At 41.6% G+C, this 21151-nt stretch overlaps 1 protein-coding gene across 1 annotated transcript; it reads left to right on the forward strand.

Annotated features, from left to right (window-relative positions):
- Positions 1 to 2327: 2327 nt before the first annotated feature.
- LOC308120172 (leucine-rich repeat and fibronectin type-III domain-containing protein 2) lies at positions 2328 to 8157 on the forward strand (the record flags this gene model as incomplete). Its single annotated transcript, XM_080480615.1, has 2 exons — positions 2328 to 3706; positions 7167 to 8157. 2 exons carry the CDS (start codon positions 2328 to 2330, stop codon positions 8155 to 8157), a joined length of 2370 nt encoding a protein of 789 aa, XP_080336741.1.
- Positions 8158 to 21151: the final 12994 nt, after the last annotated feature.

Here is a 21151-nt window from a genome sequence, read left to right on the forward strand (position 1 = left end):
AAACACTTTAATCTCAGAATGAAAGATTTATTGACTCTTTTGTCTTTCTGCAAACAATTATATGTTCTTATACGTCAGTTCCATAAATATAGGGTAGGGTCCAAGTGCAACTGCTTAATCTAGATAATGAGATTTTCTTTCATCTCTAGCTTTATTAACGACAGACACAATGTTTTCATTATGGATTTGAAGTCAAATAATAATCCTCCAAAACATTAAAAACTATTATGTTAAAAAGTTCTCACTTGAGCACCCCCCCCCCCCCCCCCCCAAAAAAAATAGTTTAAGTAACAATAAATAAATCTCTTTCTAAGTCACACAGGTTTGAAAATCAATGCAAAATCAGGACTGAATGTCGTCTTGTGTTTTGCTGGTGAGTCTGTCGAGTAGTTAACAATAATGCGTGTCGTGAGGATGACAGCAAGCAAGTCCCATATGTATTATCTGTCTTTACCATCATTTTTTTCTTTAAGCCTATCACAGCACTCTTTAGACCGTAACAGCCTAAACCTAAGAGAGACAGTGTCATAACATATTAGAAATAATTGAACCCGGCGTGGTCTCGCGGGTGTGGTTGTTAATATGAGCCAATTGTTGATTTGCACCGTGATTTAGCTGACTATGGAGTCATTTAGCAAACCAGTGTGTCTATGTGTGTTGTGCCTTGTGGAGAATGTAGTAAATAGTACATAAAAAGATTTCCAGTGTTCTGGAATTTCAGAAAACACCACAGGACCTTATGGCAGTTGGAGACATGACAGCCTGAGGGGCGAAGTTGGGAAAAGCACTAATATGTCAGCTGATATTTATGCTTGATTTGGCTTAAAACATTGAGTGTTTTCACACACTCTGCTATGAATTGATTGCCTAACTTACATCAGGCTTCCATCACATGTTGCCTTTTTATTTGTGGTATGTGGTGTTCGATATCCGCATGCTTAAGCCAGTTGTGATGAGCACTTCTGCTAATGTTGGTAGAGGTCCCATGGTTTCCTCTGTTTTTAATAATCTCTTTGGTGTTAATTGTTTCAGACTCTCTATGAATCGCTGTCATATTTTGCTACCTGTCATTTCATTCTAATTACCCCCGTATAACACACAGTGCACAAGCAGAAGCACTTCATGAACAGCTAACAAGCTGTTTCGGAGAAGGAGAGGTTATTCATACACTTGTAATTATGAGTTATTGAAAAGCGGAGTGTACACATGACGGCGTGCTGCGGGGTAAAGGCAAAGATAAGAAATCCACACGCTGTGACTTGCATCTTGCATACTTATGAATAGCAATGAGGGATGGCACAAACATGCAGTTAAGAGAAAAAAATTGCACGAACCCCCACGTGGAGCAAAAACAGCCAGAGTGCAAAGAAGAGATTTCCATTAATGAGAACTACTCATAGTGGGGGTGGGAAAGAAAAGAAAAGAATAGAAAAGAAAGATGATTGAAATTGATTTTTCTTTTTTTTTTTTTTTAAGAGTTTGAGTGTATTACGAATTAATGACAGAAATGTCTTGGGGAATTAAAAGCTCACTGAATCAAGCCAAGTGTGGCCGTCCATTCGAGGGAGTCAGCCAGGTGTGAGGGCTGTTAAGACGCTCACAGAGGCGTGCTGATCTTGTCAGCAATGTCCGCTGATGTCCAACACCTGCAGCACGTGGAATACCTCTTGTCCTATTATCTTTTGCCAAAATGCTGCACGGGCATTGGCAAAATGTTGCAAACCTGACAAACAGATGAAGACATTCAAAGATTCGGGTAGAAAATATTGTGTCAGCGATGTGCAGTAGGCAAAGCATGAGGGGTTTGATCCGGCAACTCTCTCACACTTCCATTGCTTGAATGAACACAATAGCTGCCTGATGTGAACACGTGCACATGCCCTGCTATGGTGCTACTTCCCGCCGCTTGCATGTTAGTATATCTGCACTGCTTATAAGCATGTGCGTCATTAAAAATAGCTTCTTAGTGCTGCTTAATCCTGAGCTCCATTCAGGCAACCCTCATGTGATTTCTCCCACCTTCTTTGCATTGCAAAGTACATGCATATGAAGGTTATGATGGAGAATATTAATGTGAAAGATCCTCGAGGATGATAATAAGATTCCCTCATCAAGTAAGCAGTTTAAAACCATGCAGTCCAGGGACCCCCAAATGAATTCTGTCTGACCTGAATACCTTTAGATACTGACATGAATCACTGTACACAATTACCACTCACAGAGACCGCTGCAAATATAACTGCTATCACGCAACTAAATTCATAAATATTCAACTGATCTTTTCTTTTCTTCTGTTTTTTTTACAGGTCTCCTTTGCATGAACTAACATGGACAAAGTGGTCATCAGTCTCCTGCTTCTGGGAACCGCAGTTACGATGGTCCATGCATGTCCCAAATATTGTGTCTGCCAGAATCTCTCAGAGTCTCTGGGGACGCTGTGCCCCTCCAAAGGCTTGCTCTTCGTGCCACTGGACATTGACCGGAGAACTGTGGAGCTCCGGCTTGGCGGCAATTTCATCCTCAAGATCACCACTCAGGACTTTGCCAACATGACCGGTCTGGTAGATCTCACATTGTCCCGCAACACCATCAGCGCCATCCAGCCTTTCTCCTTCCTTGACCTTGAGACTTTGAGATCCCTGCACCTGGACAGTAACAGGTTGACCGAATTGGGACCAGACGACCTCCGGGGACTGGTCAACCTACAGCACCTAATCCTTAACAACAATCAGCTGAGTCGCATCTCAAAAGCAGCCTTCGAGGACTTGATACTGACACTGGAGGACCTGGATTTGTCATACAACAACTTGCGCAGTGTGCCTTGGGAAGCCATCCGAAAGATGGTCAACATCCATCAGATGAGTCTGGATCACAATCTCATCGCCTTCATTGCCGAAGGGACTTTTATTGATTTGGAAAAACTGGCTCGCCTGGACCTCACCTCCAACCGTCTCCAGAAGCTGCCACCGGATCCCATCTTTGCACGCTCTCAGAGCAGCATGGTGATGAGCACTCCTTATGCACCTCCGCTCTCTCTAAGCTTTGGCGGAAACCCGTTGCACTGCAACTGTGAGGTGCTATGGCTACGGAGGCTGGAGCGAGAGGACGATATGGAAACCTGCGCTTCTCCTCCCAGCCTAAAGGGACGCTACTTTTGGTCGGTTCGTGAGGAGGAGTTTGTCTGCGAGCCCCCTTTGATCACACAGCACACCCACAAGTTGCTCGTCCTAGAGGGTCAAACAGCCAGCCTGCGCTGCAAAGCCGTCGGTGACCCAATGCCAACTGTGCATTGGGTTGCTCCTGATGACCGTTTGATTAGCAACTCGTCCCGGGCCACTGTGTACGAAAATGGCACACTGGATCTAATAATCACCACGTCCAAGGACTACGGTACTTTTACTTGCATAGCTGCTAATGCTGCAGGGGAATCTACTGCCTCCATTGAGCTGTCAATCATTCAACTCCCCCATCTGAGCAATGGTACAAACCGCACCACACAGTCCAAGTCAGGCCTTTCGGATATAACGAGCTCAACCAAGATCAGTAAGGGGGAGCCTAAACCCCTTCCTCCGGAAAAGATGGTGTCCGTATCAGAAGTGACTGCTGTCTCTGCTCTGATCAAGTGGACTGTTAGCAAATCGACTCCAAAGGTCAAAATGTACCAGCTTCAGTACAATTGTTCCGACGATGAAGTCCTCATTTACAGGTAAGAACGAATGATGAAACTTTATTTCGAGTAGAAACAAAAGCTTTCCCAGTCACACAGAGATGTTGATCCTGTTGTAATATTCAGCTTCAAAATGCTTGCAGCTCATTCTCTGGAGTCGGTTGCTAATTTTCTGCTGGGTGAGTGCTTTAGACACTCAATTTCTTTTGAAGTGTTACTCTAAGATCGTCATTCATATTTCCTAATCCTCTGTATTTTTCCTTTTCCCTTTTTCCTTCAAATTGTCAATTGGCGCTTCACTCTATTTTTATTTTTTTTCAGGAAAAGTAACAACCAAAGTAAAATCCTTGCCCCGAACCAATAATTAAAACCCAAGAAGAAAAAGGATTATAGCCCCTCATTTTAATGTATCCCTTTTTAAGCTGCTCAAGTCCATAAGGTGAAAGCTTGGAGACTGGAGCTGAAGATCTTGAGGCTTTGTGAAATCAATTTCCTGTGTTAGTTGAGACAGGGAAAGCGGGAACATTCAGCCGAGATAGTTGGTTTACAATACAGTAAACAGTGAGTATGTTAAACCCATTAGGGACATTATATATATTCCATATATATATATATATATATATATCACAATTTACTTTTTACCAAGCATTGTATCCCATTGGGTTCATTGAGCTCAACACCCTTAAATTGATGAATCCTTGTGGGGAATTAATCCTCCTCAGAATGTTCAAGTATGTATGATATCTAAATCGTATAGCAATTGGTGGTCTGGATAAAAGCACAGCTTTGCATCTCGCTTTTGGATAAAGTTTGTTTTTCACCCACAGCATGGTGTTCATTCATTGTGAGCAGTACTCTGACATTATTTGCCTTTGCTTCACATCCAATTCACAAGCTGTTCACTGAACAATAATTGACCGAACACAGGATTTCAAAAGACGAGTTATTTGCCAAGACTCCAAGATTAAAATTGTTCATAGGACCAAAGCAAGATATTACTTTGTCCAAGCTCCGTTAATGCACGTCACAATCTCAGCACATTCAGCAATACGCTGTTTATCTGATTCCTTTTGCTTTCACCCTCTGTGCCTGCTTTCCATGTCAAAGAAAAGAAAACAATATGAATGTTGTGAGCATTATTTTTCTGTTTTTCTCCCAGTAAGAGACATAGGAAGATTCATCAGTGTGTTTACTAAATGGCCTCGTGATTCCACTATATTTCCAACAAAATATCAGAAATAACACTAAATGAACTATTTCCCTGTTAAACCCTCTCCTGTTATTGTTATAACAATGACGACTACATGTAAAATCATTTGTTTTGAATGCTTCTTTAAGGCATTTGAAGCATAGGCTACTTTTTTCTCAGTTAATAGAGTTGTGAGTGTAGCTGTTTTTATGCGGATACTCTTTCATGCTCAGCTGGTAACCAATAACTTGAAAAGTCGAGTGTTAACTTTTAGTCCTTGTGATGCAATTTAATGATTTTTATAGGCTTCTTCACCAGAAAAGTTTCCTGTGTACAGTCACTGTAAAATTACAAAAAAGCAATCAATTTAAGTGCATGGAAAAAGCCAACTTAGGAGCTGGAAGGGACAGATAATGTGTAAATGCAGACTGACTACTGTCTTTGAATTCCTACTGATATGACTCTGTTCACTCGCGAATGCACACCTACTGTTCACCTCTTGTCTGCCGGCACAGTTTCCCACCGCCTGCACTCAAGCAGTGGCACGATTAAAAATCAATCAGAGCCACGTGGGGTGGGAGAGAGAGCGAATGTATGAGTTGCTGAGAACACGTGTGAAAACACAGCTCCTTTGTGGTTATGGAAAAAAGGCAATTAAGGCTGAATAATGAACTGCAGCCTCACTGCTGACTGGTGCTCCGTGGTGGAGACGCTTCAAAGGGATCGGCGCTCTGGATGTGTGCGGTGTAGGAGGACAGCAAGCCAACAATGGATGGGTGACTGAGAAGTCTATTTATAGATAACTAAACCAGTGTCAATGAGTTTTTAAGAACTATTTTCTAACATTGTCTTATAAAGTATAACATATGAGCATTAAATTTTATTGATTATATTTTTTTGTTGACATATTTATAATTTAAAAGAAATCTGAGAGTCGGTAAGCTAAAAGGAATTAAAAAAAAAAAAAGCTGTGTATATGCCTTGCTTGGACTTTAACAGCTGGTTTATCTCAGCCCTTATCCTTGATCTTATAGGAAAGACTGCAAGATCGAATTTGCTCATTGATTTTTTTTTTTGATCGTGGTAGCAGAATACTGGCAAATAGGTCACCTACAGTTTGAGCCCCATCATAGTTTTGTGTTGGCTCATGCTGATGTTAAAGGTGTGGTTGTTTGTTGAATATATCAGAAAGCGTCTCCAAATCTGTTTGGAACGATCCATAAAATTTGTTCAAGAGGGGCCTATTTTTAATGACCTTTACCACATCCAGAACATATGTTGGAATTGAAAAGTGAACTGTGGATGCTTAACCTATGCATTTGCTGATGAGTCTTATCGCAACACTTGAAAACCCCACCATAAGAACTTGACATATTAATACAGTTCATAACCAGTAATATCTTATTTTTCACTCAAAAATAGGCGTTTTTTTTCTCGTCTTCTTTCACTGAGCAGTATTCAGCAATACTTGGCACATATTGATACTCATAAACAATTATTTTCCGTTTGCTGCAATTTCCATGCGGTACAATATGCTTATGTTTAATTTCATGATTTTTTTTTTTCATCAGCAGCAACATTTTGAAACATTTTGCCATATGGATGTGGTTCTCATTTTAAGAAAGTGCCTCTTGATTAACTTTAATTTGTAGTTCACCCAAGAGCTTAATGAGACTTCTGCCTCGTAGGTCTACACCAGGAGCTAATTGTGTTTACCGCTAAGCTCGCTGAAACACTTGTCTTGAACAAGTGCAATTAAAAAAATCTCTCCGGACTACATTCCCACCTGATGGGTTAAAAAATTTAAATGTTTCTGCCAGATGCCATCTGAACAACAAACATATGGCTTCCGAAAGCATCCCACTCATTGGAAATGCCTCCGGTATCTCTTAACTCACCGCAACATTCACTTGCATTTCAAAAGGACTGAAGACTAGTTAATTTGTCCTATTTAAAGATCCAGAAAAATTCCCACATTAACTCAAAACAATTCAATGCTTAGTGATGGAATGTACAAGAAATTTACATTCAACCACAATAATATTCATAAAGTAACCATTCAATACTTATCTCATTAATGTTTGCTTCATCCGTATCAGTGGGATATACTGAGGGCAATGTAGTCATCTTTCTCTATTACTCTGTGCATATAAATAGCCACTAAGCATGCTTAATTGGGACCATTTCTTTGATCTTCCTCAGTAAAACCGACTGAACCCAAGGCTGATTCTACAATGAAGTTCGCTGGTCTTGTCTTGAACTCCTGTGACTTTTATTTGTAACGTTTTGTCTTTGTGTTTCATTTTTCAGGATGATTCCCATGACCAACAGAGCCTTTGTGGTTACAAATCTTGTCCCAGGGATGCAGTATGACTTGTGTGTCTTGGCCATTTGGGATGACACAGCCACCACCCTCACTGCCACTAACGTCGTTGGCTGTATCCAGTTCGTTACAAGGGAGGACTACCCACAGTGCCAATCCCTCCACAGTGGCTTCTTGGGAGGCACCATGATCCTGGTCATTGGGGGCATCATTGTTGCCACGCTGCTGGTGTTCATCATCATCCTCATGGTTCGCTATAAGGTGACCAGTGGAATCCAAACAAATAAATTGCCCACTATGAGCAACACATACTCACAGACCAATGGTGGGCTAAACCGGTTCAACGGCGCCCCGCCACAGGTCAAATCTACGGTCGTGGTGATGCGTGAGGAAATGGTAGAGTTCAAGTGTGGCTCCCTCCAGAGCAGTCTGTCATCCTCCTCCTCCTCTTCAAACTCACTCGACAGCCAAACGGGGAGAGGCACTGGTGATCGCTACAGCATGCAGAGCAGTGAATGCAGCACCCTGCCAAGCAGTAAGTTCAGGAGGCACGGCACCAAAGCGCGACCAAACTTGGACCATCTTTTAGGGGCTTTTACCTCACTGGAGCTGCGAGGAGTGGTGAGGGACCAACAGGGAGCTTCTGGACCCTCCACTGCTACCAATGCTTCAGTGGCGGTGGTTGTGGCAAAACCATCTGACAAAGAACCACTGCTCGGGCGGGCCGAGTCCACAACCATGTTGGGACGTCTTCTGGGGCTGCCCCAGGAGGGCAAACCCAAGAGGAGCCATTCGTTCGACATGGGCCATGTGGGAGCACATGGGGCACAATGCCGCAGCAACTATCCACGTAGGATCAGTAACATCTGGACTAAGCGCAGCATGTCTGTTAACGGCATGCTACTGCAGTATGATGATAGTGAGGATGAGAAGCCCACATTTGAGAGCTCTGAGTGGGTAATGGAGAGCACAGTTTGAGTACGCACAGTTTGAGTACGCACAGTCCGTACGGACCATGGCCAGACAATAAAGCTCACTCAGACACCAAACTATTGTAGAACAAGGGGTGATCCACAGGAGAGCTGCCTTTCAGTACTGCATGACGGTCACCCGTGTGAATACTTTAAGACGCTTAAATCAATAGATCCTTGGCCATGAGCTCAACTCTGACAACTGTCTTTGAAAAATGTTCCCATTTTAAAATGACTGCAGAAAAAGGCCTACATGGAATAATTCCTCATCTACGGGTCATGTGAGACCATATGTCTGATGAAAACTGGGAAGAGAAAGATGAAAAACTCTGTGTGGATTTACTTCATCTTTATCAAAAGGACTGGATTGCCAAAGGGATTCGTGGTGAACTGCACGGCAACGCCGAGGACCCTTGGCATGAAATGTGACTACTGCAGCAGTATATAGAAAGTCCAGAGGAGCCGGTAGATAACTGAGACAAAGTCATTTTTATTTTCATTTGGGTTTTTCTATCATTTTTACTATTTATTATTTGAGGCAAGTCATCAGTACAAAGAGCCATAGCTCTGTAACAAAGCTGTACTTTTCGACAACTATCAAAAACATACAGGCAGACAGAAATGACCACTTTTCAACAGCCATCTCGAACGTAGCCCAATTTTAACAGGAAAATGAACACACGATTTAAACCAGTAAAGACTTAAAGTTAAAAAAAAAAAATTGTAGGGCGCTTTCACACCAGTTCAGTATGAGGACTCTGTTCAAATTGGGGAAGGTGCAAACATTTTTATTTGGTTAGTTTTGCTGTCACACGTTTGCACATTTGAAAGCAGACAAGCCGCCTCGGCAACGTCACGCAATTACAACAACGGCTCAGTTGGGGGCACTATCGCCCCAAACTAATACTGACCAGAGAGGAAGAAAAGCGAGACAAACTAGAAACCCGGATCATTGATCTGTCCGGACAGGTCGCGACGTTCCACCTCTATAGCCAGCTTGTGGGTAGCCACAAGCAACCGCAATACATAGTCTTCAGACCATATATCAATGATTCCTCACTATTTTTTTTGTCACTACTCCATGTCTGCCCACATGATATTTTCCAACTTTTTCTATCTGCGTCTGCTTTTTCGGATTTGCGCTGTTAGCTTTGTTTACCACCCAGAATGCACTTGGCTCTATGTCAAGTCCTCCCGCTCCGCCCGCTGAAAGTCCCTGACGTCTTCACACTGTCCGCGGATCGGAGCTCAATTTCAAAGGGAACCGAGACCGACGTTTTGAAGTGGACCAGAGTTCACTTCCTTGATCCGGATCACATATGTACAGGTAAAGCAGACTTTCTCCGAAACGAACTCTGGTCCGGATCAAACAGTGCTGGTGTGAAAGCGTCCCTAAGAATCATTTACCCACGACAAGCGACTCTTGTATTTCTACCTCAGGTAACCAATCATATGAGGTTATTTCTGTGAAAACAAGTGGTAATACAACTAATGCGCCCAGATGGATCACAAAACGCTCTGAAATGTCCTTCACTTGTTTACGAATGCTTTCACAAGACTGTTGTTTCCAGCCAGTCAAATTTAATACGTTTCCAGCTTACAATCCTGCTCTGACAAAAAATGAAAAAAATAAAGGTGTTTTTCATTTCTTTGATAATCACTCCATTGGTTAGCTCTGGTGACAGTGGTCCCTGTTGGCTGAAAAGGACCATTCGTGTTTGCCTCAGGGTATGGTCTCAGAAAGCTATCAGGACATATTACAGTAGCTGGACGTGAATGATGTTTGAAATCCATCAAGCCCACTTAATCATTTGCCCGAAGCAGTCCACAGCAGGATGTGTTATTGGACTGTGATTCTCTTCAGGCAACACAAACACAAACAGGGAGCGTGGCAATTACTCATTTAGCCAGGTTAAATGGGAGAATTTGTCATCTATTAGCTTGATAAAGGTCAAAAAGATGCTTAGAGGATGTCACATGGAAACACAAGGAGAGGCCAAACCTCTGTAATCTCTCAAAATATATTTCACCGGACTGCATGATACAGATCTTTTCTCATTTAAGGTTTTATTTGAATTGATCCATTAAAAATAACTAACAAGAATAAAAAAAATAAAAAAAGCATTCATCACTATTCTCTCTCATGCAGGACTGTACATTGCGGTGACATACTTTGAAATTCTTACAAACAACTGAATCATCCCAACATCTTAATGCCTTTCTCGATATCAAGTGGGTCTCTGCTGCATTTCAACATGTGAGGTTGTCATTTCTTTTCTACTATTGTTTTCTTCTCCACAGTAGGTGTAACGTTCTGTATATTGGCAATTTGATTTGATTTTTTTGTACAATAACTGGGTCAGAATGTAATTGGGAGGGAATGGGGAAATTGTTCAGTAGTACTTTTGTTTTTCATGTGAAGCAAACAAGTGAGAAGGTGCTTTACTGTGGTGTACCAAATTGATCATTGTTAGTTGGCTTAATGAAATGGGATCTCATGGGAACACTACAAGAGGGAACACGTGGAATACTGACTTCTCTGAAATTCAGTCGAATCACTCAAATGGCAAAAAATGTGCATTATCCTAATTGACTTCAGGAGTGCCTGTAAATGTGGGGGAAAAAATGTTTTGAGCAAGCTTTCTGTGAAATCTCTGAACCTTCAACAACACAATTGGTTTGAGATGTACAGATACTGGCAGAAAACAAATCCAGAAATTACTGTCACAAACATGTACACAGACCACTTTTTAGCCATGTTATGTGGTCAGACGTGTTATAGCTTTGGATATTTCTACCTGAAAACTGCCTCCTCATTTAAGGTCGCGGGAAACCTGTTAGAACTACACAAGGTTCCCCTTCAAATCACTCATTATTATGAAAAATAAGTCTTTATCATAGTGAGTCTTAAAGAATATCTTCATTTCTGGGACTCAAGAGCAAAAACAGCTTCATAAAGACAAACACAAGACACACTTTGTGTATAATGTGGTGTCTTCAGAATGGACAGTGATGGAGCTTTCTGTAGAGAAATGACTGACTCCGATAGAATTTTACCTGTGAAGAAAATCTCGCCTATTCCTTCAAACCCATTGAAGTTGAAATGTGTCCATACACATCATCATCACGTACCTATTGTGCGTCAGCTGATGCCACTCGGAACTCTTGAACTTAAGACACCGGGTGTTCTGTAAAGTTTTGTTGGCTTCTTTAAATACTGTTTACATGGGGCTTCAACCAAGGTTTTTGCCCGTGCCCCAAGGAACTGCTGTGCCAAACGTTGTGCCACAATTCCCCTGACGTTTTTAGGTTCTCCTTGGCGTCACCGCATGCTTAAAAGGGCAATGCTGTGTCAGCCGACTATCTTGAAATCATGGTGAAGCTCCTCCAGCCCGAAAACGCCCATTCTGTCGAGGGTTTTGATCATTTTAACCAGTGAGCTACTGCCACCATAAGGCCAGATATGAAAGTGCAACATTGCGCACGAAACGTTTCATCTGGACCGTCCCTACTCACAGAGTCAACTGGGTAAGTCCCAACATAAAACTATTCAGAAATACCATGTTTTATTTTATATACCCATATTTTTTAAGCTACAGTTATAATTTATGATTTTGATCCCAGAACTTTTGTTGCATTGGTTTAATTAACATGTTATGTAAAAATATGAAAAACTTTTTTATTTTCCTTTTTGGGGGGGGGGGGGGGGGGGGGGTAAAGGATAGATCAACTAATTACTCAAATTATAAGAACCTCTTTTCTTTTTTTTTTTTCCTGAAGCCGGTGCCAAATTACATGCTCTTTATATGAACCTCAAAGTCTGAATTCCGTCAACTCCATGTCAAGGAGGCAAGATCAGATTATTTTAATTTCTGTAATGATATGAAAAAAAACTCCCAGTTCCCACCAAGGCTCCGTGAAGGATTGCGTATTTTCTGCAACTTGAGTGACGCGACCCTTGTAGCTTCGACGTGTGACATGTAACATCCCGTTCCATTTTGCAAACTAAGAATATAAATTTAAGTGTGTACTTGACTTGACATAGTCATGACTCTCACCTAAAGTTCTAGGTCAAAAACAAGAAAAAAAATCTAATAAAATAAATACTGTTTCTGTGTGAAAACATTTTGCTACAAAAAGATATAAAATGTTGACTAATTCCTACGAAGCAAACGGGCTCTTGTGTGTTTTCTCTTCTCCCAACGCAAGGTTATTTTATGGATTCTGTTACTAATGACATCTTTGGAGTCGATCATTCGGAGTCGAGAGTGCTGCCTTACTGTGCCCGTCCGCAAAGTACAAAGAGGCTAATGGAGTGTCCTTTCCCTCTCGCTGTGTTTGTTTACTGTGGATGAGCCAAGGGTTTTACTCCTGAGGTCCAGCTGCTGTAATCAGGCCAGTCGCTGCTGACTCACCTCAGCGCTGCCCTTATTACAAATCACCGGTACATGCAGCTCCTGGCCAGAGCCCATGATAAGGCTTTAATTCATATAATCTGTCAGGAAAGGTGCTTACGGCAGCACAGAGTAAATATAATCTCCGCAAGAGGGCAAGCGTTGCAAGATAAGACGACGATACACACCTGCCGAAGGCTCAGGAGAGACACAACCCCTGGATGTTGTGCGTAAGGAACATTGGCATTATCGGACTTCGTTTGGTCACAGTGAATAACAAGTGTTCCATCTCACGCGGAATAGCGCCATCTGGAGGACAAAACGGCAGCCATTTGTCAACAAGTCGTAGGATCACCTGGCCAATGATCCTAACCCTGTGTGTCATGCATCAATGTTCTCATGCTACTCACCCTTGAGATGCCATAATGGAGATAATTGTGCTACTATCAAAAGGGAAGGGATTTTTTCTATTTAGATACAAAATAGTGACACTATCATGATTTCCAAACAAGAGGACATATGGCCCAACCTCCAGAAATGTGAATAATACTTGTAGTTTAATCAAAAAATACTCAAAATTGTCATATTTACATTATATGTCCAATCTATGGAACAAAATATTTCTCGATGGCTGAAGACACAAGACACAAACAAAAAAACATAACATAAGGAACAATGATAGGAATAATAATTAAATTAATACAAAACAGCATCATGTTTATTAAAGTTTATGAACCTTTAATGTCTAATAGTATGTTGTCTTAACGTTACGTTGGGAATAGCCTTACCTCTGTCTTTTTTTTCCCCACAGCTACATGTTGGACTTTAAGACTTGAATTGCTTTGGTGAAATATTAATTCTTTCTTGAATATTTTGCACCCAGTTCTTCTCTTATTCATGCTTCCATTCCACAAGTTTTCAAACTGAAACTTCCCATCCAACGAGACAAGCAACGGGACAAGTGACTATTCTGAGCCACTTTCCACATGGAGACTTTTGTTTTCTGAAGCGCTGGTATCGTTTTTAAGGAAACATTTGCATTCACCTCATTCATGTCGTATTTAGATCCTGGACGAGCCCCCAAACTGCCGTGGAATTTTGAGAGGCAGAGCCAAAGATGAGGAGGATTGTGAAGGACACAAACACTATATTTAATTGGCTCAGAGCAAGGTCGCCACTCCACACAGAATTCCGACCATTGCTGTCATTTAAAAGGTTTATGTCTCATCTTAACCTCGTCCAGTGTCAGAGCAGTGTGACCTTTTCCAACAGGTTGTTTAAAGGAACTAATTGAAGTCAAAATATATTAAAGTCAAAATATTCCATATCAATTGATGTGCAGGGAACTGAAAGGACTTTCTCAGGTGCACTGAGAAATGTAAAAAAAAGAATCAATGGGATTTGTTTCAATGCATCATCTCAAGGTACTTTTAAAGGGAAAAACCTAACAATTCCCGTTGAGCAAACATAAGCAATGGATAAAAGAACAAACTGTTCTGGTTGGAGTTTGAGAAAATAGAGAGAGAAAAGAAATATTCAAAGAGCAGTAAGCAACAGATTGTCATTAGACACTGGTCCAAAAGAAATATGTGGCAAAACCTCACAGTTCACATGGTGCAATGCTATTTTAGGACCCTGACACTACAGCAACAGCAGTTTCTCATCCTAATGGGAATGCACACACAGCAAAAGACCGGGTTCTTGCTTTTTTTTTTTTTCTCCCTGGCATCTGTGGTGGCACGTGCACCTTTTTTATGAGGCCGACAAACTAAACTCCCCTAAACTTTATAGCGAAGGGAGGAGAAAAAAAAGAAAGGTGGGTGGATGTGAAGTCGTTCCGTTTTGATGATGTCTACTCTCGCCGAAGATTAGCAGCCGCCACGTGACTCGTGAAAAATCAGCGCCTCTCTCTCTCTCTCGCTCTCTCTCGCTCTCTCTCTCTCTCTCTCTCTCTCTCTCGGCGGGTTTACGCCGTCTACCCCTGCATGTGTTCGATAACACGGAGCTGCGACTGTACCTGCTGTCCCCAGATGTTACATGTCAGATGTGATCTGTGCTGCCGCAGCCAAATAAATTGGGTGTGGCAGCTGTTTGTGTAAATTTTCCATTCTCCAGTCCCATATTCTGCACCTCTGCACTGGAAAATGCTGGATACATTATGCATGGGACTGAACAGTGACTTTACAGATTTACTTTTCTTCCGTATGCTTCGCTGCCGTCGGACAAGTTCAGCCTGTGGTACCTGAGAAAGGATCCTATTTAATATGCCCCGCAGGGCCGGATTTACCACATAGCACCGTTGTCTAATATAGCTCCGTCTTATAATTAGCTGTAGAAAACCGTGGTAACGTTTGGTTGTCATCATACATCAATCAGCCAAGTAATTCCAACCGGCTGTATAAAAAAAAAAAATGTGTAGGTGTCCTGTCGCTGTCAGAACGGCTCGGATCTGCTGATTCATTGGCTCCACGAGAATAGGTGCACCAAGAAAACTGTAAAAAAAAAAAAAAAAAAAAAATTCAAAGAAAACATTCACTTTCAAACACATTTTCTGAGCATAGCGGACATAACACAACACCCTCAGTGTTGTGTTATGTCCGCTATGCTTAGAAAATGTGTAAACCTCATTGCTGTCAAGTCAAAGTCCGAGTGAGTTTCTAAGATTTTTAGACATTTCACTTTATTTTATCATTAAAATTGTTGAGATTTTAGTCATTGTCCCTTGTAATTGTTTGGTTTTTGCAAAAATATTTTCATTACGTGTACTCTGCGCCACAACAAAGGAGAATTTAAAGTTTGAGTTTAAAGGTCATTATTTTGAAACTGTTTTACTGGTCTGGCTGGGCTGTATGTGGCCCCTGAAGTAAAATGAGCTTGATACCGCTGATTTAGAGGTTGCCAAATGTGATTTTTTTATTTTATTAAAAAATCTTTTGCAATATTTAATATCAATGGATCCATACCAGCAACCTATAACAAGCTGGCTGCTGCTTGTGAACTTGTGAACTGTTCGTCGATCTTGATAAAGCATGCAGCCACAATGATCTGTTGTGTTTGGATAATCCCTGGGTTAATCCCCATCATCATGGGTAGGATCCAGGATTCTTCATCCTCTTGCAAATATTTTCTCAATGTTTTACACCACTGATTGCTCATTTACACCTGAGACAAAGATGTGTTTGTGCAGAATGTCTTTGTCTTTGGAAGCAAGTTTAAAAACAAAAACTAAAAAAAAAAAAACCTGCACTTAGAAATTGTCTATTGAAATACGATGGAAGAGACATTATTCTTATCAGCTGGGCAATGTGGGCAGCATCACCATCCTTCGCTGCTGGCATGGCTGGAAATGTGAAAATCCAGTTAAACATGAGGCAGAACAGAAAACATGCCCCGGAGGGTTTCATTTTGGACGCAGTGTCTTGATTTGCTGCAACGGTTCAGCTGCATGCCAACACATGCGGTTTTGTCACTCGAGTGGAATTAGAGGTTTGATTCTGTTTTGGCTCGGACGAACGGAAACGCATACGAGCAGGAGTTGGACGCACACAGAAAGAGAACCGCGGATGTGTTGACTTTCATTGTTATTTCGGGATTTTTCTTCTTTTTTTTTTTTCTTTTTTTTTTTTGTGACTGCGCTTTCTACTGGGAGCGTTCATGCTAATTATCTTGCTCTTCTTTTATCCCCGACCTTCACTGTCGGCGTTTTATTCCGAAAAACTGCAACCAAAGTTTCATTTTGCAGGGCAGTCACCCCTTTTAGGTTTGTTCAGAAGTTTTGTTTTTCTTTCTTTCCCTACGGTTCCTTTAATGCAGCTTTTGCACACCAGCAACCCCACGGTGCGTCTATCCATCATCTTTTATGCCTGAACACGGCCTGCAGCAGACTTTTCTGTCTTTTTTTTTTATATATATATATATATATATATAAAGATACGGCAGACTATATTGGAGGTCGTGTCAAAAAAAAGAAGAAGCTTGCGTTAAAGTGGAAGGGTGGGGTGAGAAGTCTCTCACATTTCTTCCAAGTGTTGGCATCCATTACAGGAATCCCTACAAAAAGCAAACACTATCCATCATCTGGCTCTGCAGCCGCGTATCTGCATTCTCGGAGATTCTCACTCCAAGAAGGCTGCATTAATGCACTTATTATTACACGTGAAGGGGTTTGTTTTTACGCTGCGGCAAAGTTGTCTGAAAAGTTTTGGAAACTCGAGCCAGTCAGGCGTTATTTTGCTTCACCGCTGTCCTCTTGCTCAGTCTTAATAAGTATCTGGTCCGTTGTCACTCTTCTTCCCTCCCTGCAACAAGCAATTAAGTGCTGCCTGCCACATAGTGTAATAATCTGTCACACGGCAATAAAAATGCTCGTCTGGATGGCTAGAGAATGCAATCACATCAGCATATTATTGCATTAACTGTCATTTATGTGACTCACACATATACGTAAGTGTTGTGTATTTTGTTAACTAAGAATGCAATTTCTGTTGAGATACATATACCCATATTTGCCATAATGAAACCATCAATGAAGTAATCTTCTCCTATAAAGACACAGGAAGTGCACACAATATTAAAATGCATTTGCAGGAATTTTGAATTTAACTCAAATTTAATTCAGGTGTTTGGTTTTATTTTTAAAGTAATATTGTGTGTTTCTGACTTCCGTCCCAAGGCGACCAAGCATGAAAACATTATTGCTGTTAAAATGTTTAATCCCGTTTTCTTTTGCACTGAATAGCACACTTTCTCTTGTCATTAAGAGTACGTCCGTCATTACAGGTCATCACTGTAACAATGAATTTTTGCATCACCTTGTTTTGTTTTGTTTTGTTTTGTTTTTATCAGGTTTCAATTCATTTATTTCTTCTACTCTAAACAGACTCACTCCTTGATGTCTTGTTTAATGATGCTCAATCTAAACCTTTGTGTGTTTGCAGAATCAGAGGAAGATTTATGCATGATTGACTCTCCCCCCTGTGACGCGCCTCCTTTACGCCTGAGCTCCCCTGAACTTTCCCCGCGGCGAAACGCCGCTCAGTTTCCAAACACCCAATCACGGCGCGCCTCGTGTTGCATCAACACCTCTGCACCTCAATCGATTCTCCTTCCAGCGTCTCCGACTTCTCATCTCAGCACAAGGACTCCCGCAGCACTGCCGACTTTGACCTTAAGTGTGATGAGAGATTTGAGCGTCCAAATAAGCCCTCGTCTGCTGTAGATAGCTCGGTCCAGTGAGGGAGGTCGCTGCAGGCCGCCGGCATGAAAATGTGCAGAAACTTTAATCTTTTTTTAAGCAAAATAAGAAAAGAAAAAAAAACAAAAAAAAACTCAACTCATATCAACACTAAACATTCAAGTTTGTCAGTGGGAAGATTTCAACTTTACCTGAGTTTAGGCTGAAATTGTATACTTACACGTCATTCACTTGACAGCTAATCCTCACAGTCTTGACTGAGGAAAAGTTTTGTTTGAAAAAGCCTTTTTGTGTTTTCTGAATGATAAGGTCCAAATTTGAGGTGTGAAAGAAGAAGAAAAAACGTCAAACTTGAGGAATCAAAACTAGAATATAACACACCGTCTTGTAGGAGTTGTGAGAGTTTGAATGTTTGAACACAGCCGGGGGGGGGGTTGTTCAAATTGATCAAATCACTCCGGCTGCCAGCTCATTTGTGAGACAGTAATTGACCGTTTGAGCTGAATTAGATTAATGTTTGTTTAATTAAACAGTGTTTTTTTTCCTCAGTAGCCAAAAAGAAAAAAAGAGGAAAGTTTGGCTTTACGGATAGCAATAATCAACTCTTTTTATCTTTTTTTTTCCTGCAGTTGACAGTATCTGGCTGGCGTACTTCTTATAACCATAATTCCAAGCCGATTTATAGAACACGTAAAGAAAATAAAAAAAATGCTACAACAAAACAGAGAAGCGGCAAGACTAAATCCACACATTCACAATGCCACGCAGTAAAAGTTGATATTATTTTGTCTCACTAATCGCAGTTTTTGGGGGCAGTTTTAACAAATATACCAAAGCCACATTGTTATGAGCAGTTAAACATAGGTAAAAGTGGTTAGTGGTTAGTGCGAGCCTCACAATACTAACAAATGGCTTCTGGGTGTGAGACGATGGGTGCGATGGGGCGCGAACAACAACTTTCTGTTCGGGTATGATGTAATCACTTCTTTGATTTTTACGTTAAAAACTGGACTTGAGATGCAACTGCATCAAACATGTGAATACAATCTTGAAAGCCTCCTTAATTGCAGTATTGCAGAGGGCCAAAATAAACACTGACCACAGTTGAATATATCCTTAACAGACGGGGATGGTGATCACTCGAGATGGAGTGTTGGTCTTTAATAAGAATACAAATATGCATATCAAACTACAAATAAAGAGACAACATGTGAGAAAGCCACATTGTTTACATCGAACTATAGATATCAAAATGACCCGTAAGGACTCCTACCTTACTTTACAGTCAACATGAGCTGCAATATTTCTGAGGGAGCAGTATCAGTATAATTGTCCAACCACACAGCCTTTTCAACAGCGACTTTATCAATGCGACATGTAAAATGAGCAGATTTCCCAGTTTCCCAGCATCTAGAAAGGGAAACTATCTGCGACCCAAGCAGAGGATTCCAGGGATAAAAATTCTTTTTCGGGGCAGTCTGATGCTCCAATGTCACAGACACATCTGCCAAAATCACAGATCGGTACCGGACAAATATATACTATCTGAAGGTTTTGTTTGAGTGGAAAAGAAAAGAAACAAAGGCAGGGAGCGGCGGCGTATTGATTCATGCGCCTTCGAAATGTGAGCACAGCATTATCGAGCTCAGTGTGACGTCTGAAGCGCAGCGTGATGCATCTCCATGGCTCACCTCGGATCACCTCTTTGTAAGACATCGCGTAAATGCCACTAAAGTAAATAGAGTGGAGGAAGGCCGTGTCACCTTGAAGCGTTCCCGTCGGCGGCCCCCGTCTGCCGGCCGGCCGCCGCTGTCCGCCCCCGTGCTGTCCAGCTGGTTGTGATGATGAATGAGACTAAATCACTGCATCCAAAGTGCGGAAGGTATATGTGTGAAACTTGTTTGCAGATCTCATGCATAAAGATTGCACCGGGTGATTTCAGGAGAGAGATTTTCTTTCGCAACAACAAGCGTTATGAATATTTTATGGCACACTTTCAAGCCGCAAATGGTCCAGGAAATAAGTTCTACCTGGAAATTGCATTAACCGAAATGCCATTTTCTCAGAACTGGATCTGCTTGGTAAACTGTCATCCTCTGGTTATGTCTGTTTTGTTTGCTTTTTTACCCGTGTGGCAATTTGACGGGGCCCAGTGCGGATGCTCCCGATTTATTGTGGTGTTTAGACCCAGTTCCACAATGAATGGAAATGAGCAGGAAAATGGTTTTGAACTAGCATGTTTTTTTAGCTCACGTCAAATCAGACACATTTACACTGCCTGCTCTTTACATAATTTTTGTTGTTGTCATTTTCTTCTTTTCCTGTTTCATGGAATCATAGACAAAAAGGATTTGTTGAGCAAAATTACACCAAAGTCAGAGTTGATTTGATTCCTATCATTTGTTGCTCAGTGTCACAAGCGGAGGAAAAGGTTGTCCTGGCTTTTATTCATAATATTTTCCCAGCATGCAATTTTCTCCAATCGTCTTGCAAACTGTGTGATTTGAGCTGTCTTATTATTTGACATACTGTCCCCTGAATCAGAGGCGACGTCCGGCTTCACTGTATTGTTTTGGCAAATCCATGATCGTAGATTGGGTCCATGGCCATTAGAACATGGGTTGAAGTAATTAAAAACAATTATTTGGCCAAGGTTCCATATATGAGTCAGTAGTCACAGGGACTTATATAGAGAAAGAGCAGGCAGAGTTAGAACCTATGAAGATAACCAAGATTAATGGCGAAACGAACGAGCAACAACCAACCCGAGCTTGCCACTTGCCTACATGGGTATGTTGGAACCCGGCCCTAGTCCCACTGGTTCCTCCGGGTCCTTTGATCCTGAACTTGGTTTTCTTTAAAAAGTTCTCAAGACAGCAATATACGTTCAACTATTTATTTGAGTAAAGATAGCCAAATGCAATGAGCAGCGCCGGACACCAAGCGAACTCATGCAGGAGCACAGCCAAAGGTGTCGAACTTCCAGGGATCACAGTTTTTCTTCTTGGTTGTCGGCCTGCCCCGGCAATGGGTTGGTCATTTCGCAATTGGTCAATTTGGTACTGACGTCTGTTACCAACCGAGACTCGACATCCCATGTGTAACGAAAATGTGTGTGTTGTTGACGGGGAGTAGCGAGGGTGGGAAGCTCATGTACCTGGTGCGGATGTCTTCAATCCCTCTTATCTCATACGCCTCGGTCACGGTGACTCTACTGCTGTAGCAAGTCTTTTCTGCTATTCATACTTAGAGTGGCATTGCAGCTGAGTTAGCATATTATTTGCAATTCCTTCAGGTAAACGGGTAATATTAGAAACACAAGCGGACACATTTGAGGTGGGAAAGTTGTGGGGAAAGACACCAGAGCAGCATCTCAAACAAGACGAGCTAAATAAATGTATGGCAACATGTGC

This window comes from Lipophrys pholis, assembly GCF_963383615.2.
Source record: "Lipophrys pholis genome assembly, chromosome: 14".
NCBI classification, from domain to species: Eukaryota; Metazoa; Chordata; class Actinopteri; order Blenniiformes; family Blenniidae; genus Lipophrys; species Lipophrys pholis.